This window comes from Poecile atricapillus, chromosome W, assembly GCF_030490865.1.
Source record: "Poecile atricapillus isolate bPoeAtr1 chromosome W, bPoeAtr1.hap1, whole genome shotgun sequence".
NCBI lineage: Eukaryota > Metazoa > Chordata > Aves > Passeriformes > Paridae > Poecile > Poecile atricapillus.
The window spans coordinates 65044409-65062791 of NC_081288.1; the positions used below are offsets into that span (position 1 = coordinate 65044409).

The 18383-nt window shown below is 44.3% G+C and overlaps 1 protein-coding gene across 5 annotated transcripts in view; it reads right to left on the reverse strand.

Moving 5' to 3' along the window:
- LOC131591460 (protein patched homolog 1-like) overlaps positions 1-18383 on the reverse strand; it is a 213093-nt gene that overhangs the window by 189721 nt on the left and 4989 nt on the right. For 2 of the 5 annotated variants that reach the window (XM_058862187.1, XM_058862185.1), the window contains exon 3: positions 7076-7216. The exons of the other annotated variants lie outside the window; for them this stretch is intronic. In XM_058862187.1, coding sequence (XP_058718170.1) covers positions 7076-7216 — 141 coding nt within the window. The remainder of the gene's footprint in view (positions 1-7075; positions 7217-18383) is intronic. 5 annotated transcript variants of the gene reach the window in all.

Sequence of the window (18383 nt, forward strand, 5' to 3'; positions counted from 1 at the left end):
TTTTCTATTGTGAGGCACCATCTCAGAAATCTGCTCCCTCAGTAAAGCATCAATAGTATAAACTCATAGTTTCTACCAGTAATGGCAGAAGTTCTGTTTCTTTATCTTTCTAAACTCTTAAAGGAGACTACACTCTACTGTAGAACTGTCACTTAGACATTAAGGAGTTTTACTGGTTTCTTTAGGTTCTTCCAGATAGTTACTAAAAATCATAAATAGAGAAAGACTTCCTGTATAGTACAAAAGTAGAGTGATGAGCAAAATGAAGAGAAGCAAAGGCATATTGAAGATAAATACAGAAGATTAAGAAAATATATACAACAATAGGGTAGACATGTGAGGTAGACAAAGAATAATTAACTGCTCAGTAAAATTCTGCACTTTAGCTCCTATTAAACTCCAAAAAAAAGCACCTAGGACCATGTATAGCCACATCATCATATTTGGAGAGAAAAAACACTGTGCAATGTGGAGGAAGGGCAGTCCTCCGACAGACTTCCTCCTTGGAGATCTGTCCCCTAAAATAAGACAAAACTACTGTTATAGATACATATTATATTGTTGGCTTTTCACAAATATTGGAATGAATGTTATATGTATAAAGTTAGAAAACTTTGTTGTATTAGTGTGGTTCCGTCTATTTCTGTTGTTGATGAAGCTTAGAAATGGTAGTATAATATACATATGTGCTGAGCTATGGCATGGTATTGGAGCGGGGACTACTTTTGTTTGTATAACCCAGGGACTAGAGGAGATGGTTGGAGACCCTCCCATTCTTAGATTATCTTGTCCAGATGAGGACAGCAGTAACCAGAGCTATGGGGGAGGAATTTATTGCATTTCTGTTATCAGGGAATGTGAAACTCGGTGGAGCCAAGAAGATTGATTTATTGAGAAGGGGGCAAGTCAAAAACTAAAAAAAGAAACATCTAAAACTTAAGGAAACGGTTTGAATCATGTATAAGAATTTATGAATATGTAGTAGGATTCTGTTTTTAAAGGACAATCCTTTGTTAGTAAAGTGTGCTCTCTTGGCTGAATGCAGAGACACCTGGCCGTATCTGTATACTTTATTTTTATCTCATAATTGTCTTTTAATTAAACTTTTAAATTCTATAAAAAAATTATGTGAACCTCGTTTTTCACACTACTTAGTCATGGTGACTAAGCTGTGGACCCCTTCCTGCTTCGGGACCCCATGTTATCTCCCTGTTAACTATTGGTCATTTTACCCCGGTCTTAGACCATTGGTCCCTTTCCCAATTCTCCCTTTCCCTATAGAAACCCCAGCTTTTGCCCAGTTCAGTGGAAGCTCATCACTGGCCCCCTTCGCTGAAGCCTGACAATAAAGGACTCTGCAGAATGCTACATGGTCTCCTGTCTCTTGTCTAGGCATTGGCTGGGGTAACCCATGAGCAGAGCTGGGCTGATCTGAGCTGATCACAGAGCTGAAATCACTTCTAAAAGAGCTGTTCACTTGAAGCCTCAGACCACTCACAAGGGTTACCCCTGGCTGGAAACTGCTGAGAACCCTGGACACCCATTCCTTCCGGGACCCCTATCTGGGATAGTCGGTGGCAGTGCCAGGGGTCGGACAGATCTCTGGACCAGCCACCAACAAGTGACACCTAAACAGCTCCTGGACCCTCCAGCTGAAGCCCAGGGGGAAAGAGCATGGTCCTGCAGAAGCAGAGCTGCAGGACAGAACCGCCGTTGGAGTCGTCACCCCTTTGAAGACACCCTTTGCATTCTAGCAGATGATATTGTCATGGTTTTAAAGCAGTAACTAAAAAAATCACTAGAAAACTTACTTATTTCTTGCTGTGAGATATGGATAAGAACAAGAGCAAAACAGGCTTAAAACTTAAAAGGAACAAGGAAAGTTTATTAACAAAAAACTACAAGAATAAGAAACCAGAATAAAACCTCCAGAACAACCCTTTTCTCCCCTACTACCCAACCATTCCCTTGTTCACATGACAACATAGAGACAAAAAAACCTTTGGTGGTTAAAACAGTGACAATTCTTGCTATAATCCTTTCATCAGTCTTTGTAGAGAAACAGAAGTCTTCTTCTGCTAATCTATGGAGTTTTTCACAAGAAAACTATTTTCTTCATAGCTTTCTATTTCTCTGATGCCAGCTGCCTGGAAATTCTGCCATCAGTTGTCTCCTCCCATTTCACATCACTCTGAGGTGTGTATGGGTCAATGAGTCTAGGGATGTCATTTTTAAGGATGAGTTATTCAAAGGCAAAAGTTCTCTTCATCTGTTTTTGTGAGCCTCCCTGGAAACAGAAGTTTTCTCTTTGCCTCTTAAAGGCCACAAATCTTCAACTATTACTTCTCCCCCTCTGTTCTAGTATCTCACTGTATCACAACCACTTCACCATTTGCTCAAAATCCACCCTTTGAAACACTCCATTCCTCCCAATATACTCTGTCATGAATTAAAGGAGTTTTTTTCAGAACACTATTGTCTATCTCCATAGTTTTAACAGAAAAATATTTCAGCTTATTAAAGCATCTCCTTATTCTCTCTTCCCCATCTAAAACTTAATTCCTTTCTTTACTGTCTTTGATGGTTTTGTAATAAATTATGTGTAAATAAAAATTCGTAAAGATATATAAATAAGATGTATATGTTAAAATAATAAAAACCAAAGATGTGTATGTAAAAAGAAAGAAACCTTCCTCCCAAACCTGGCTGGGAGCTCTTCTCGGAAAGAAAAAGGATTGTAGCCAACACCCAGATAAGAAACATTAACTCGGAAAATAGGCAGGATGGGAGCCATCAAAGACAACAAAAGGACTAGCTCGGAAGAGGAACCCAACTCCGGACCTGACCAACGTCTCTGCAGACCTCGGTTGTGAAACAATCAAAGTCGACAAAGACAAGCCTCAGAAAAAGTATCCGCTGCTAGTCCTGAATCACCCACCTGTCAGACCAGTGTTGGAGATACAATCACTGGAAACAAAGGGGGAGACTCTGCCGAGATTTCCATCGGCACCAACCCCGGATCACACCACTTCTGCCTTGATAACCCAAAATTAAAATACATACAGAGTCTCTTTACATATGAGGAGACTCTGTCCGGACACAAGTTAGGTCTATTCTTCCAAGCCAGGAAATCTATTCACCAAACAATCAAGAACACTTGGTGAATAGAGCCTGCTTGGAATTTTAGCCTGAGGACTTAAAAATCCTACAAAACCCCAAGCCTGAGAGCGCTCAGACGTGGACTTGGGAAACCTACACCTCAGGTGTAGGTCCTGTCCACCCAGCGCTGCGCTGATCATTTTTATTGTGGTTTTTCTCTCTGTTTTTTCCTATGTTGTTTATTAATAAATTTCTCTTTGATTTTATCCCAAAATTGCCTTTGCATTTATAACAGTTTTATGGTGTCTTCTCTACATGTTGATCAACCCTCTCTCTCCTCCCCTCTATCTGGGAAAAAAGGATTAATCTACAAGTCTCATCCAGGTAGTAAAAGAGTTAAAGTCTTGCTCAAGCTGCAGATCCTCATGGTGTCAGGTTTCAGTTCAGGGGCAGAAACTGCAAACCGAGTCAGGCCGGCCAGCTCCACCTTGTCCGGCCTGGTGGGGCGGAGGGGGGGGGAGGAGGCTGAGCCGGAGCCTGTTACCTCTTCAGAAGCTGGAAATCAAAGAGAGCAAGAAAATTCCCGGACTTACATCTTAAAGTAGGTGTTCACAGGTTGATCTCACTTTTCAATGGTCAAAATCACTGTCAGTTCTCAGAAACGGCTAGTAATTGGTCAGGAGAAAAAACTCCCATCAGCCTCCAGCAGTTTCAACTTCCCTAGCTCCCAAAGCTAATCTTAAAGGTGCAGAACTTGATATATATATAAAGCAGGAGATTGGGAATACCAGTATCATAAAGTCACCCCAGGACAGATATCCAAAGAGCTAGTTCCAAGACCCTCACATTCACCACCTGGGAGAAGAAGCCCTGAGGACTGTGTAATAAATTATTATTGTTTGTTAATCAAATTTAATATAATTGTTAAATGTAATATGATTGTTAAAGCTGTTTTAAGAGTTAACACTGTAAAAACACCTAACCACAATGACCACATATCCGGCTGTGAAGGCAAGAAGCTGAAGCTGCAAGATGCTATCTGGCTGCACAAAGGGGAGGTAGAACATCTCCTTACCACGACCACCAAGAAGCATAGGAAGACCCTACTCACGACCACCAAGAGGCAGAAGAAGACCCCCTAGCAACAGGAGGCGCAGGCGCTGATGTGATCCAGGAAGACACAGATGCAGGGACTGTATAAAAAGAGGAACCTCCTCAGCCAAAGTGCGCGCGCCGTGTGTGAGACACTTAAGAGGAAGTGTCCTCCGGCTTCGCCCCCAGCTGGGATTTTGCTTGCTTTACTGCTTGCTGAATTAATAAAAATTTGCTTTCATTAATTATTATATAAATTGTCCCTTCTATTTTGTCACGACAATTTATAACAGACTGGAACAAAAGTCCGACCACCAATCCAGCAGTCTTTCATTTTGACCCAACCAGCTGAGATTTGTAAATTAACTCAGCTCTTTTCTTCGTGTTTTCTTGTTTTCTCTGGGTCTATTTGCGCTTTTTTTCTTTTTTTTTTTTCTGCTGGGCTGGGACCTGGACTACCAGTATGGGATTAAAGCTAGGAAAGTTCCAGTTATTCCATACTGAGAGAGACCTATATCCCCAAATTCTAGAAATCCTATCTGTTAGCAGTTTTTCTTTCTCTAAAGGAAATATTTCTAAAAGAAACCTGAAATAGTTTATCCACTGGATTTCTAAGCATTTTTCTGTCTTTAACGGGGACTCTGTCTCAACTCTTTCTGGGATAGAGTAGGGACCAAACTTTATGCCTTTCAAGCTAACGGAGATTTTTCTGTTACACGTTTTATTCCTTTATTCCATATTATAACCAGAACTGTAGAAAGAAATCCTTCTCACCTTAAAATCTCCCACTCCACAGCCCCTGTCCCTTCAGTATCTCTTCCCTCCTATACAATTGCAAATGACCCTGACTGCCTCAGAGCTAAAACTTGCAAAACCGGTTTTTCTACCTGAAGATTTTCTACCCTCCGCCTCCCCACTTCCTCTGGGGCCAGCCCCCACCCCCACCCCCCCCCCCTCTAGGCAGGCTCTGTGGGGGCCGCCCCCCTGCTCCCCCCGTCCCTCTCCCTGCCACGGGTACCGTGGGGTTTGCCACAACCCCTACCCCGCTCGCTGGACCCGGGAGCGCGTCATCCGCCCTGCCCCTGCCCAGCACTGCTGTGACCGGCCCCTTCTCCCTCGCCCCCGCTGCTGGGGCAGGGAGTGTAGGATCCGCTCCACCTCTACCCAACCCCCTTCCCCTGGCACAAACCACCACGCGCGGCACCGATTCTTTCGACCCTTCCTCCCGCTAGTGCCGGCTCCTATCCCTCCTATAGTTTCTTGTGGAGGCTAGCTTTAGAGCAAGCTGCAGGCCCCATGGCCTGCCAGACCTGCCTGAGAAGCTAGCCTGGGAATTTCATGGGAGGATTCAAAACAATCCTCAAAGACAGAAAACAGCCTGCAGGTGCTGTTTGTCTGTTCCCGTGTTTTCCTTGCAGGAGAAAGTCAGGGGGTGGTGAACCCCACTGACCAATGATGGTAATGTAGCACTTTACTAACCAATAAGAGTTTCCTTTCTGTACTTTCCACGAACTAGTCTATATAACATAACTGAAGCAATAAACTAGAGATTCTCTCCTGTTCTGACTCCCTTGAGAGTCCGTGTCGTTCTTTCCGCCGTTCCTAATTAGAACGACAGTTTCTCACCCCGCCTCTCCCCTACCTCTACTCCTCCCCTTCGGGACGGGAAGCACAGAGCCCGCTCCCTAGCACCCCACCACATCCTGTCTCTATCCCTACCCCACACTGCCGCATGGGGCACCCCCATCGGTTCCTCCCCCCTCCTGGAGCCTCCCCTCCCGCCACTCCCGACGGTTGCACAACAGTGGTCTTGAGATGGGACACCTGCCGTGCCTGCGGCTCCCATGGCTCCCCCCGTGGCTTCTCCCCTCTCGCAGTTTTTCTCCCCCCCATGTCTCCTGCCGCCGCAGCCACAGCTTCTGCTGCTGTAGCGCCGGAAAACCCGGCCCATGCACTGCCAAGACCTGCGCCTGCCGCACAGCTGGCAGCACTGGGACCACCACCCCGCCGCAGCCTTCCCACGGCCGGGCTGCACGCCAGCGGTCCTGCGGTCCCCCGCTGCCCCGCTCCAGCCACCCTCATTGCACTCTCGGAGGCACCGCACAGATACACGCCCTGCATTCTCTTCCGAGGATGACAGCAACAGCAACACAACTGATTCTGATTCAGATGAAGCTGATCCTTGGGCACTACATCAGATTCAAGCCACTCAGGCAGGGGAATGCGAATTAGCTCAAAGGATCTCAGCCTTCCCAGTAACTTATAAAAAAGGCAGGAGGGGAGCAGCTGCAAACAAAACGGTGTGGCAGGCTATTACTGACAAGGAACTTATAGATCTTTGTAAAGTGGCAAAAGAACATGGACGAGGAGCACATCTTTTTAGAAATTACCTAGAGGCCATCTTCTCCACGCATACCTTAGTACCACACGATGTCAAAAATATTGCTCAATGCCTTCTTTCCCCTGCTGAATATATGCTATGGGAAAGGTATTGGAAAAAACATTTAAAAACATTATCTGACAAATACTCTAATGATGCAATTAGGCAAAATTTCACTGTCAAACAGCTAGCCAGAGAAGATGATCTACAAAAACCCTCAGACCAAGCCAACACTACCTGAGGATACACTGCAAGACATAGCTATTGCAGCAAAAACATCATTGCTCCTCACTCCAGATGACTCTACTCCCACACTACATTTTGCTAATATCAAACAAGGGGTAGATGAGAGTTTTATTAAATTTGTGTATTAAAGGATGCCTTGGAAAAACAGATAGAGAGTATAGAGGCACTAAAGGAACTTCCGAGTAAACTAGCTATAAAGAATGCTAATGAACAATGTAAAACTATTCTGAGGGCTTTACCTTTTGACACAGAACCTACCATTGAACAAATGGTGGAAAGCTGTACATGCAATTTGTCCACTGAAAACACAGTTTCTCAAGCGGTTGCTAAAGGCATCGCTGAAGGGGTTTCTGGAGCATTTCCAGTGGTAACCTCCAAAGATAATGCCCGCTGTTTCACCTGTGGGTAATTTGGACACTTTTATAAAGGACTGCCCAGAGAAGTCACCCACCCGAGACCCCCGAACTGGCTACCAAAGGCCCCAGAGACCACAGCGATACCAGCAGCACTCGGGAAACTTCCAGCAGAGTGCGGTAAGACCCCGCGCAAAGACAACAAATCAAAAGCCATCTCACTCCATCCAAACTTTGAGATTCACATCGGACAGCCAGGATGTTGGGGGTTAGGTGTCCTTCTTTTAGTTCTGGCTCACCTGTGGAATTTTTACCCATTAGTTGCTGGGAAACCCTGACTGCAGGTACTTGGTGAGTGCTTGAGAAAACACAAAGAGTTCCTCTGGGCCCAGGGGGAAAGGGGGCAGGAAAAGGGGAGGGTGGGGACAGTTTGGCGGCTTCTTCAGCTTCAGAGAAGGACACTTTGGCTGAGAGCTGTTGCTGTGGAGGGAAGGGAATCTCGCCATCACCCAGACAGAGCTGCTGCTTCTTCTTCTCCTTCTTCCCTCTTCGTTGCTGGGCCTCGCACCCCCTGTCCTGCCGGGATGTGGCAGTGCCATGCACCGCTGCGGAGCTGCTGATACACCTCATCCACCGGCCGAGGATCTCAGCTCATCCCGGCTGTTCCTTAGAGCCCTGCAGGAGCACCGGGACTGCCCACCCCAGGGGGTTTGTGAAACAAAGCCTCTCCTCCATCCTTTTCCTGTCTCGGCCGACAAGGCTGTCATGGGGTCCCTGGTTCTGTTTTGTTGCTAATGCTGTAGTTATTGTTGTTTGTTTACCTTGTTATAAATACTAGTAAAGAACTGTTATTCCTATCCCCAGATCTCTGCCTGAGAGCCCCCTGATTTCAAAATTATAATAATTCAGAGGATGGGGATCTACATTTTCATTCCAAGGGAGGCTGCTGCCCTCCCTAGCAGACCCGTGCCTTCCAAAACCAAGGCACCAGGACTAGGAAGATGGGAAGCATCACAGCGCATCATTCTGGTAGATCCCAAGCCACATGAAGAGGATCCAACACATGGAGTGGTACCAATGGGATCCCGGTGCCAGCTGCTAACTGCACTGTCCATTGACTTTACAGATGAAAGTGTTTACCGTGTTCCCACAGGAAAGCATGGGCCAAAAGATGGTCCCTGGGACATCCTAATTATAGGCGACATCTTCCATGGTCCAAAGGAAATTTTTGTTTTTCCAGAAGTACAAACAGTATACCCTGGATAAGAAATCTTTGTCCAGCTGTGCTGCACGGACCTACCCTTTTATCTTTCACTGGGAACCCCGATTGCACAAGCCTTTCTATTCCCACCAAACCGCATAGAATGGCTTCCCCTCAACCCCACAATAATGTGGGCACAAATAAGCCTACCATCGAGTGTGGCCTATTCTGTAAGGGGGAGAAGATCTACTGATCAGGGATACTGGACACTGGCACAGATGTGACCATCATCGCCCACTCAGAGTGGCCAGCAAACTGGGAACTGCAGCTGGCAACAGGCATTATTTCAGGGATTGGTGGAGTCACAGTGTCTATGTGCAGCAAGCAAAATGTCATCGTTGAAGGACCTGAAGGCAAGCTGGCAACCATCTGGCCATTCATGGTAAGGGTCCCCATCACCCTATGGGGTAGGGACCTTCTAGCCCAATGGGGAGCTTCCTTACACATTCCCAGATGGAATTTCTGATTGGAGCCACTGAGGAATGCACACTACCATCTATCCCACGGCTCACCTGGAAATGTGAGGACCCAGTCTGGGTCGAGCAGTGGCCCCTCTCAAAGGTAAAGTTGCATGCACTGGAAGCCCTAGTTGAAGAGCAGCTTGCCAAAGGCCACATCATCAAGACCACCAGCCCCTGGAATTCCCCAGTCTTTGTGCTGAAAAAGTCTGGAAAGGACAGATGGAGACTACTCCACAATCTTCGCAAGACCAACAACATCATTGAGGACATGGGTCCCCTCCAACCTGGCCTGCCCTCACCATCGATGCTGCCTCGAGACTGGACTCTTGTCATCATAGACATCAAAGACTGTTTCTTCAGCATCCCGCTTCACCCCCAAGATGCCCCCTGCTTCACCTTTTCTGTCCCCTCTCTTAACAGAGAGGCTCCACTGAAAAGATATCACTGGCTTTATCTACCTCAAGGCCTCAAGAACAGTCCAACTATATGCCAGAGGTACGTTGCTCACATTTTGTGCCCAACCCGGAAGCTATTCCCGGATGCAATTATCCACCACTATATGGATGATATCCTGGTCTGTGCATCAGAAAAAACTTACTTGGACAAAGTGGTTAAAAAGACCATTGAAACCATAGAGAAAGCAGGATTCGAGATTTGTGAGGACAAAGTGCAGTACACCAGCCCACGGACTTATCTCGGACTCCAGATCCGTGAAAAAATCATCATATCCCAGCAGCTCACCATCTGAGACAACCCAAAAACCCTGGGAGACTTGCACAGTTTATGTGGGTCCATCAACTGGATCCGTCCCCTGATGGGAATTACAACAGAGGACCTTGTCCCCATCTTCACTCTTCTCCATGGCAGCTGAGACCTGGACTCTCCACACACTCTCACATCAGAAGCCTGAGATACCAGCACCAAAGTCCAAGAAGCCCTGTCTTCATGCCAAGCCCATTGCTTTGAACCTAGCCTGCCTTTCTAGTTTGTCATTCTGGGAAAGGCCCCCTGTTTCCATGGATTGATTTTCCAATGGGACCCTCAACTCAGATACCCTCTATTGATACATGAATGGATCTTTACAAACAATCAACCTACAAAAACAATTACCACCCTTCAAGAAATCATGGCACATCTAATTAAAAAGGCCAGAACTCGCCTCCGCTCTCTTGCAGGGTGTGAGTTCATATGCATATACCTGCCACTGACTCCTGGAGACCTGGAGCATTTGCTCCAGACTAATGAAAACCTCCAGTTTGCCCTAGATAGCTATACAGGCCAAATTTCCATCCACATACCAAGACATAAACTTTTTAATGTGGCCTTTAATCTGACCCCAAAATTAGTACCAAGTAGGACACCTCTCAAAGCTCTAACCATTTTTACAGATGGCTCAGGGTCATCCCACAAGTCTGTAATGACCTGGAAGGACCCCAAGACTCAAAAGTGGGAATCTGATGCCCAAATAGTAGAGGGATCTCTACAAATAGCTGAGTTAGCAGCCGTTGTCAGAGCCTTTGAGAAATTCAAAGATGAACCCTTTAACTTGGTCACAGATTCAGCTTATATTGCTGGTATAGCTATGAGGGCAGAACACGCTTTTCTCAAAGACGTTTCCAATCCAAAATTACACCAATTGATCTCTGCATTAACTCATTTAACATCCCACAGAAAGCAACCTTACCATATTATGCACGTGATGTCACACACCGACCTCCCAGGTGCCATCACAAAAGGGAACAAGAAGGCGGACACATTGGCCATGCTAGTAGAAACTGCTAACGTCCCTGACATCTTTGCTCAGGCAAAGTTGTCACATGCATTTTATCATCAAAATGTACCTGCGCTCATCAGATTGTTCAAGCTCTCAAAAGATCAAGCAAAAGCTATTATCGCAACATGTCTGAACTGCCAAAATTACCAGATACCGTCTATGAGTACCAGAGTAAATTCCCGAGGCCTGAACAGCTGTCAGTTGTGGCAGACTGATGTGATCCACTTCCCACCTTTTGGAAGGTCTAAATATGTGCATGTGTTGGTCGATACATTTTCTGGAGCAGTATTTGCATCAGCTCATGTAGGAGAGAATGCCACTCACACCATCAAGCATTTTCTCCTTGCATTTGCCAATCTGGGAGTCCCAAAAAATATCAAAATAGACAATTGACCTGTCTATGCCTCTGGTAGGTTAAAAGAGTTCTTCAGTGAGTGGAGAACAGAACACAATAAAGGCATACCTGCAAATCCCACAGGGAAATCCATTATAAAAAGGACCCATCAAACCCTCAAGTGTCCTCCATCACCAACGAAGCAGAAATGATATCGCCTGTTGAGAGACTCTGTAAGGCCCTCTACATCATTAACTTCCTAAATTGTACAGCATCTAAGCCTGACCCTCCAATCCTTTGCCATTTCTCAAATTCAACCCAAGCTAAGCTCACTGAGACACCACTGGTGCTAGTAAAGGACCCAGAGACACATCAGGTTTCTGGGCCTTTCCCATTGATTACCTGGGGAAGAGGCTATGCCTGTGTCTCACTACCATCTGGCCCAAGATGGTTCCCAGGAAAAAACATAAAACCAAATCTAGGCACTGAAAACACTGCCCCCACAGACACTAACAAGAATTCTCCTGAATCAAATACAAGACCTCCACAAAACCAGACCAGCTCTGCATGGAGACGAAGGTGTCGCCAAGCATCCACAAACCAAAGAGAAGACCGTCCGGCCATACAACAGCAGACAAAACAGAGAACTGAACAAGATGCTGCTGCATAAGTCAAACCATAGGCCAGATGCAGTCTTGTCACAAATCGCTCCCTGGTTTATACGTTGTTACCCCTCTTTCCCTAAAAACCCTCATGTCCCCCTCCCTCGAGCCTTGCCAGAATCTCCCTAAACCTTATACCCACCCACCTACCCCCATCCTCAGTTTTAGTAAACAAAAAAAGGGGGGAAGGAACAGAGGAAAGGGATGAGGGAGAAAACTCTAAACCTCCCCTCCCACCATAAAGATAACAAATTTTGCTTATATTCCCTATCAGAAGCCCCAACCCTGTTCTTACCATGGGTAGCTGCAGCTAAAGCCCTTGGTGAGATAAATCACCTGGGGTGTTGGCTTAGCAAGCAGGCCAACGCGACATCTGCTGCCCTAAGCGATCTTTTAAAGGATGGGGAAACCACAAGACATGCATCCCTACAAAATTGAGCAGCGATTGACTTCCTACTACTTGCCCATGGACATGGATGCCAAGACTTTGAAGGGATGTCCTGCTTCAACCTCTCTTCACACTCAAAATCCATGCACGCAAACATTCAGAAACTGAAGGAACTAGTGAAGGACATAAAAGTGGAAAACAACCCGGACTGGGTCAATGACCGTCTTAGTCAATGGGGACTAATGGGATGGGTGTCATCTTTAGTTAAGGGAATTTATTGCAATTGTTATTGTATTAGTTATGTTCTCGTGCCTTCTCTGTTGCTTCAAAAGAGCTATTGGAGATGCTTTTTTACTAAATACAGAGAGGGGAGGTGTGGAGGAAGACCAGTCCTCTGAAAGACTTCCTCCTTGGAGATCTGTCCCCTAAGATAAGACAAAACTTCTTAGTCATGGTGACTAAGCTGTGGACCCCTTCCTGCTTCAGGACCCCATGTTATCTCCCTGTTAACTATTGGTCATTTTACCCTGGTCTTAGACCATTGGTCCCTTTCCCAATTCTCCCTTTCCCTATAGAAACCCCAGCTTTTGCCCAGTTCAGTGGAAGCTCATCACTGGCCCCCTTCGCTGAAGCCTGACAATAAAGGACTCTGCAGAATGCTACACGGCCTCCCGTCTCTTATCTACGCATTGGCTGGAGTAACCCATGAGCAGAGCTGGGCTGATCTGAGCAGATCACTACAGAGCTAAAATCACTTCTAAAAGAGCTGTTCACTTGAAGCCTCAGACCACTCACAAGGGTTACCCCTGGCTGGAAACTGCTGAGAACCCTGGACACCCATTCCTTCTGGGACCCCTATCTGGGATAGTTGGTGGCAGTGCCAGGGGTCGGACAGACCTCCTGACCAGCCACCAACAGTGCAAAGCAAAGGCTGGAAGACTGAATTTAAATCTATACACAGAAGAAAAAGCCTGACAAGTAACAGTACTGTAAGGTCTATAACCAAAACAGTATTTTAACTAATTGGAATATTATAAAATAGCTAGCTGTGGTGCTGAAAACTTTGCAAGCACAGTTTTACCTGACTGCTCATAGGTTGAAGTGCATGATACATGGTTATGTTAACAAGAGTCATGCATAAAAATCCATGAGTATCAAGATGAGATTATATTCCATTAAACACTAAAGGGAAAACAGTTGCAGACAAGCTAAAATTTGCATCCCAGCAGACAACTTCAACAGGTCATAGGGAGGTCAGCTTTGAAGGAGAAATCCAAATTAAATATAAACATGGCATTGTGGAAACCACACAAATTTACTATAGCTTGGATCAGCCAGCATTAATCTAGGCATCTGCTGTGGAGCATATTCTAAACAAAGGAATCAGTCAGTTCATACACCTGGAAGCTGTCATATTTTGGAGCCTCCTAACAGTTATCCATAACTGAAATATTCACTTGCATGTAATATACTTTAAGTTTGTTGACTGTGAGAAATTAAGTTGTGATTCGTGTCAATTGAATAGCACCCACCTATGTGTCTGTCGCTAAAGGACACGGAATGATTCACATGGACATGTCTCAGTGATATGACAAGAAAGGAAGCCACTTTATTTTCTGACTCCAGTATTGATAGATTCTTGACAATAACCAGGGATTGGATAACTAAATTACCACCTTCCCAATTCACACTGGTCATGTGAAATGTCCATCAAAGAAGTTTCTTAGAAGGAATATATAAGCACTTTATGTTTATAGTTACTTTCCTGGGAAAGTAACTAAAACTATGAAAACAAGATCAGAAGGTTTAGTTTTCAGGGTGATGTGTCTGTGGGCAATGCAGACAGAGACCATGGGATTATTATAAAGAAAAGTTTTAAGAATCAGCTAAAGTAAGACATGGAAGTAAAGTTTAACAAGGGAATTATATAACAGTAAGCTTTTAGCTAACAGTTTGTTTTAAGAACAACATTACTTGCAAGTAATTAATATAAGATTTAAACTACCTTGTAGTATAAGTTTCAAACCATCCTTTGTACAAGCTATAAATTGTTTTTTTGAGTATGCAAGAATTTGTAGTCACTTCAAAAGGGGAAGTAGGACTAACATGAGCTGAGAAGCTCTACAAAGGCATTTTGAAACATGTTGACTTTGAGTTTTGTAATAACTGAGGAAGAAGCCCTATGAAGACATTTTTAGATATGTTAGCTTTAGGTTGTGAAATGATTGAAAGAAGGCTTGCAGAATGTATGCTGACTAAGAATATATATGCTTGCTTAGACAAACTGTATAACCAAAAATAATGCTAGTGGAAAAAAGATATTTTAAAAGAAGAATGGGAGGCTGGAGAGACATCAGAAGACCATCTCAGACCACCTCCCCAAAAGATCTCCAAAAACCACAACTGCTGATTACAAAGACAAAGCAAGTAGAAAATACCTGAAAATTTGAGGAAGTGAAGTCCTTAGAATGATATAAGAGTATACAATTCAAACCCTGAATTTGTGCATTGCTTAGGGCAGAGACCCTCAACGCACCCAGCGCACCATAAAATTTGCTCACCTTTTATTGAACAAATTAATAAATTTGCTATATTGCTTAATGTATTGGCAAGTCTAGCATTTTCATTTATAAGACTGACCAGTCAAGAACTGTTACATGCATGCACTGTGTGTATTACTACCTTTCTGAGGTGCCACCATAAATATTATCTAGTAACAGTTGTTGGAACATCTCTTTTCACAGAAAAAAAGAAATCATGAATAAAATTGGAATCAGGGTGGGGAGTTTTCCTTAATGAATTCTCTGTTGAAAGTAAGTTTGAGTGTCCATGGAGTTCACTGTTGCCTGGACTCGGTGCCTGTAATAAGTGCATATGATATTATTGGCTTTTCAGAAATATTAAAACAAATGTTATATGTATAATGTTGGAAAACTTTTCTGTATTAATATAGCCTATTTCTGTTATTGATAAAACTTCAAAATAGTGGTGTAGTACATATATATTTAAGGCTGCAGCATGGTATTAAAATAGACTGCTTTTGTTCATATAACCCAGAGACTGAAAAGATAGTCAGAAATCCCCCCTGCACTCTTAGATTATCTTATCCAGATGAAGACAGCAGTGACTGGAGCTCCAAGGGAGGAATTTATTCAACCTCTGTTATAGGGGACTGAGACTCAACGGAGCCAAGAAGATTGATCTGTTGGGGAGGGGGGGAGTTGAAGTTAAACAAAGGAACATCTTAAACTTAAGAGGAATGTTTGAATCGTGCATAAGCATTTATGAATATGCAAGAGATTTGTGTTTTTAAGGGACGATCCTTTGTTAGTAAGGTGTGATCTTGGCTGAATGCAGAGGTACCCGGCCATATTTGTTCATTTGCTTTATTTCTGTCTCCTAATTATCTTTCTATTAAACTTTTTAAATTTTATATAAAAAAAAATGTGAACCTCGTTTTTCAGTGTCTGAAGAATAATGAGAAAGTAAGGCCATTCTCTACAAAGGAGTCCACTTAACCATATATTAACCAATAACTGTATTTGTCTTAGTTTAAGGCAAATTTGGGAGGAAAACTCCAAATGGGGGTTTCCCCAAGGAAAAAAAAAATTTAAATGACCCTTCCCCCCAACTGGTCCAAGAAAAAAAAATTTCTTTAGAGAGAAGTGGAAAAAGCTGTTTATTTAACAGAAATTGAATAATATTAAACAATAAAACTTTTTACTGTTCAACAAAATGGCAAATCTAAGATGAAAAGTCTTTTTCATGTGGTATAGCTCAGCTCACTGAAGTTCTTATCAGTCCATCCGGCGCTGGATAGTGTCAAGGCCCAGGTCCCAGTGGGCCACAGGCGTGAGCTCCCGGGGTTTGTCTGGGTGTTTCAGTCTAAAACAGGTTTACACAGATCCAGGGAAAAAAAGGAAAGAAAAAAAAAATCCAGGGAACTCCTCTGCCTCAGCTAGCGAAAACTAACTAAAAGCCAAAGAGAAGCTCTCTCCCGCTGTCTGTCCGTGCTGCAGACAGCACAGTCCAGGAGCAGGATGTGTAGGAGTGATGTTTTCTTTCAATACAGACTGCATGCTTCTTCTTCCCCCCCCTTCACTTTCAGAGCCAGTCCTAAAGGTGCAGAACTTAATATATAACATAAATTAGATGACTTGAGATACCAGTATCATAAAGTCACCTCAAGACACCATAGGAGAACTAGCAGATCTCAAACCACTCATCAATACCTCCACATGGCACCAGCAGCAGCCTGCCCTACTCTTTACTTACACTCCCCCTTTGTTACTGCTCAACAGCAGTGGCACTGGGAACAAGAAAGTAATGCAGCTTTCAAATGTTCTATTCCACTCCTGGATTTATGCACCAAAATCTCCAAGCTCTCTGGTACTACAAAAATGCATATCTGAACCTGTTCATAACCAGCAAAATTCCCAGGGTGCAGGAATTCACTCAAAGCTCTGGAGAGCGGAAGAAAAGAATGGTACAACAAAGGCAGTGCCCTGTCTAAACGTACATGTTTTAACAGAAAAGGAAATAATCAAGGATTTCTAGTGCATATTCTGGCACAGACATTAGCCATGATGTGATAAGTTTCGAAATAATAATGAAGATTAATGTTCTGGAGCCTCAAATAAATTAAACTCCTCTGAAGTCTGAAAGGCAAAAGGAACTACATTCTTATAACTTGGGGGGGGTGTCAGTTCTACAGAATAAGATCCTCCTCTTGCCCTTTCTATAATAGGTAGAGAAGGGGAACTTGTCATGTATTAGTCTGGTATGGTTTTGTAAAAATGCTAGATGAAGGCCTGGCTACACTAAAGTAATTCCAAGTTCCCTTCTCAGTGACCAAAGAATAGTTGCACTATTCTAGACTAGAGTTTTACTGACTTAAAGCTCTTAAAAGATGAAAGGGGAATTTTAAATACTTAAGTTGTTCTTTTGATGCATGAGCTTTCAGCAACAAGCATCAACCGTGAACAGTGATGTAGATACCTGTTTAGATGAAACTTGACAGAGATCTATCAGTGATTTAGAATGTAATAGCTGCACTGGCAGGGTTTTGGTGAGGGGTGAGGTGAAAGGGGGTAGTGGGGTATACCCACTCTGCTCTGCACTAGTGCAGCCTCACCTCAAGTACTAGGTACAGCTTTGGGTGCCACAAAATAAGGACATAAAGCTACAAGGGAGCATCCAAAGGAGGACCATGAAGATGGTGAAGAGTCTTGAGGAGAAGCTGTATGAGGAGTGGCTGAGGTCACTTGGCTTGTTCAGCTGAGAGGAGACTGAAGGGAAACCTCATCGCAGTCTACAGCTTCCTCAGAAGGGGAAGTAGAGGGATAAGCACTGATTGTTTCTCTCTGGTCACCAGCCATAGGACCCAAAGGAACAGCTTGTAGCTGTGTCAGGGGAGATTTAGGTTGGATATTAGGAAAAGGTTCACACAGAGGGTGGTTGGGCACTGGAACAGGCTCCCCAGAGAAGTGGTCACAGCACCAAGCCTGACAGAGTTCAAGAAGAGTTTGGACAACGCTCAGGCACAGGGTGGGATTTTTGGAGCTGTCCTGTGCAAAGCCAGGAGGTGGACTTGATGATCTTGGTGGGTCCCTTCCAACTCAGGATATTCTATGATACTATGGTGACCTCTAAAGGAGATCATGGACTGACCTGTGTTGTATGCAACAAGTTCCCACTACAGGTCAGCGGAGGTAACCCTTCCCCTTTATTCAGCACTGGTGAGGCTACACCTGGAATACTGTGTCCAGTTCTGAGCTCCCCAATACAAGAGACACAGACATACTGGAGAGAGTTCAGCAAAGGGCCATGAAGATGGGACTGACTGGGGCATCTCACATATGAGGAAAAGCTGAGAAAGATGGGACTGTTCAGCAAAGAGAGGAGAAGGCTCAGGGGAAAATCTCATCAATGTATATAAATACCTGAAGAGAGGGTGCAAAGAACACAGTCAGGCTTCTTTTCAGTGGTGCCCAGGGACACGACCAGGGGCAATGGGCACAAATTGAAATGTAGAAGGTTCCATATGAACATACGAAAACCCTTTTTCACTGTGAGGGTGACAACACTGGAATGGATTGCCCAGAGTGTAGGTGAATCTCCCTTCTTGGAGATACTCAAAAGTCATCTGGACATCATCATGGGCTCTAGATGGCCCTGCTTGAGCAGGGGATTTAGAACATATGACCTGCAGAGATCCCTTTCCACCTCAACAATTCTGTGATTTTTTTCCTTAAGAATTTAATTTTTGGTGCTGGGCCAGTTGCATAGGTATTGTCAGCAAGCAGTTTCTTTTATTAAACTGTCAGAAGAAGC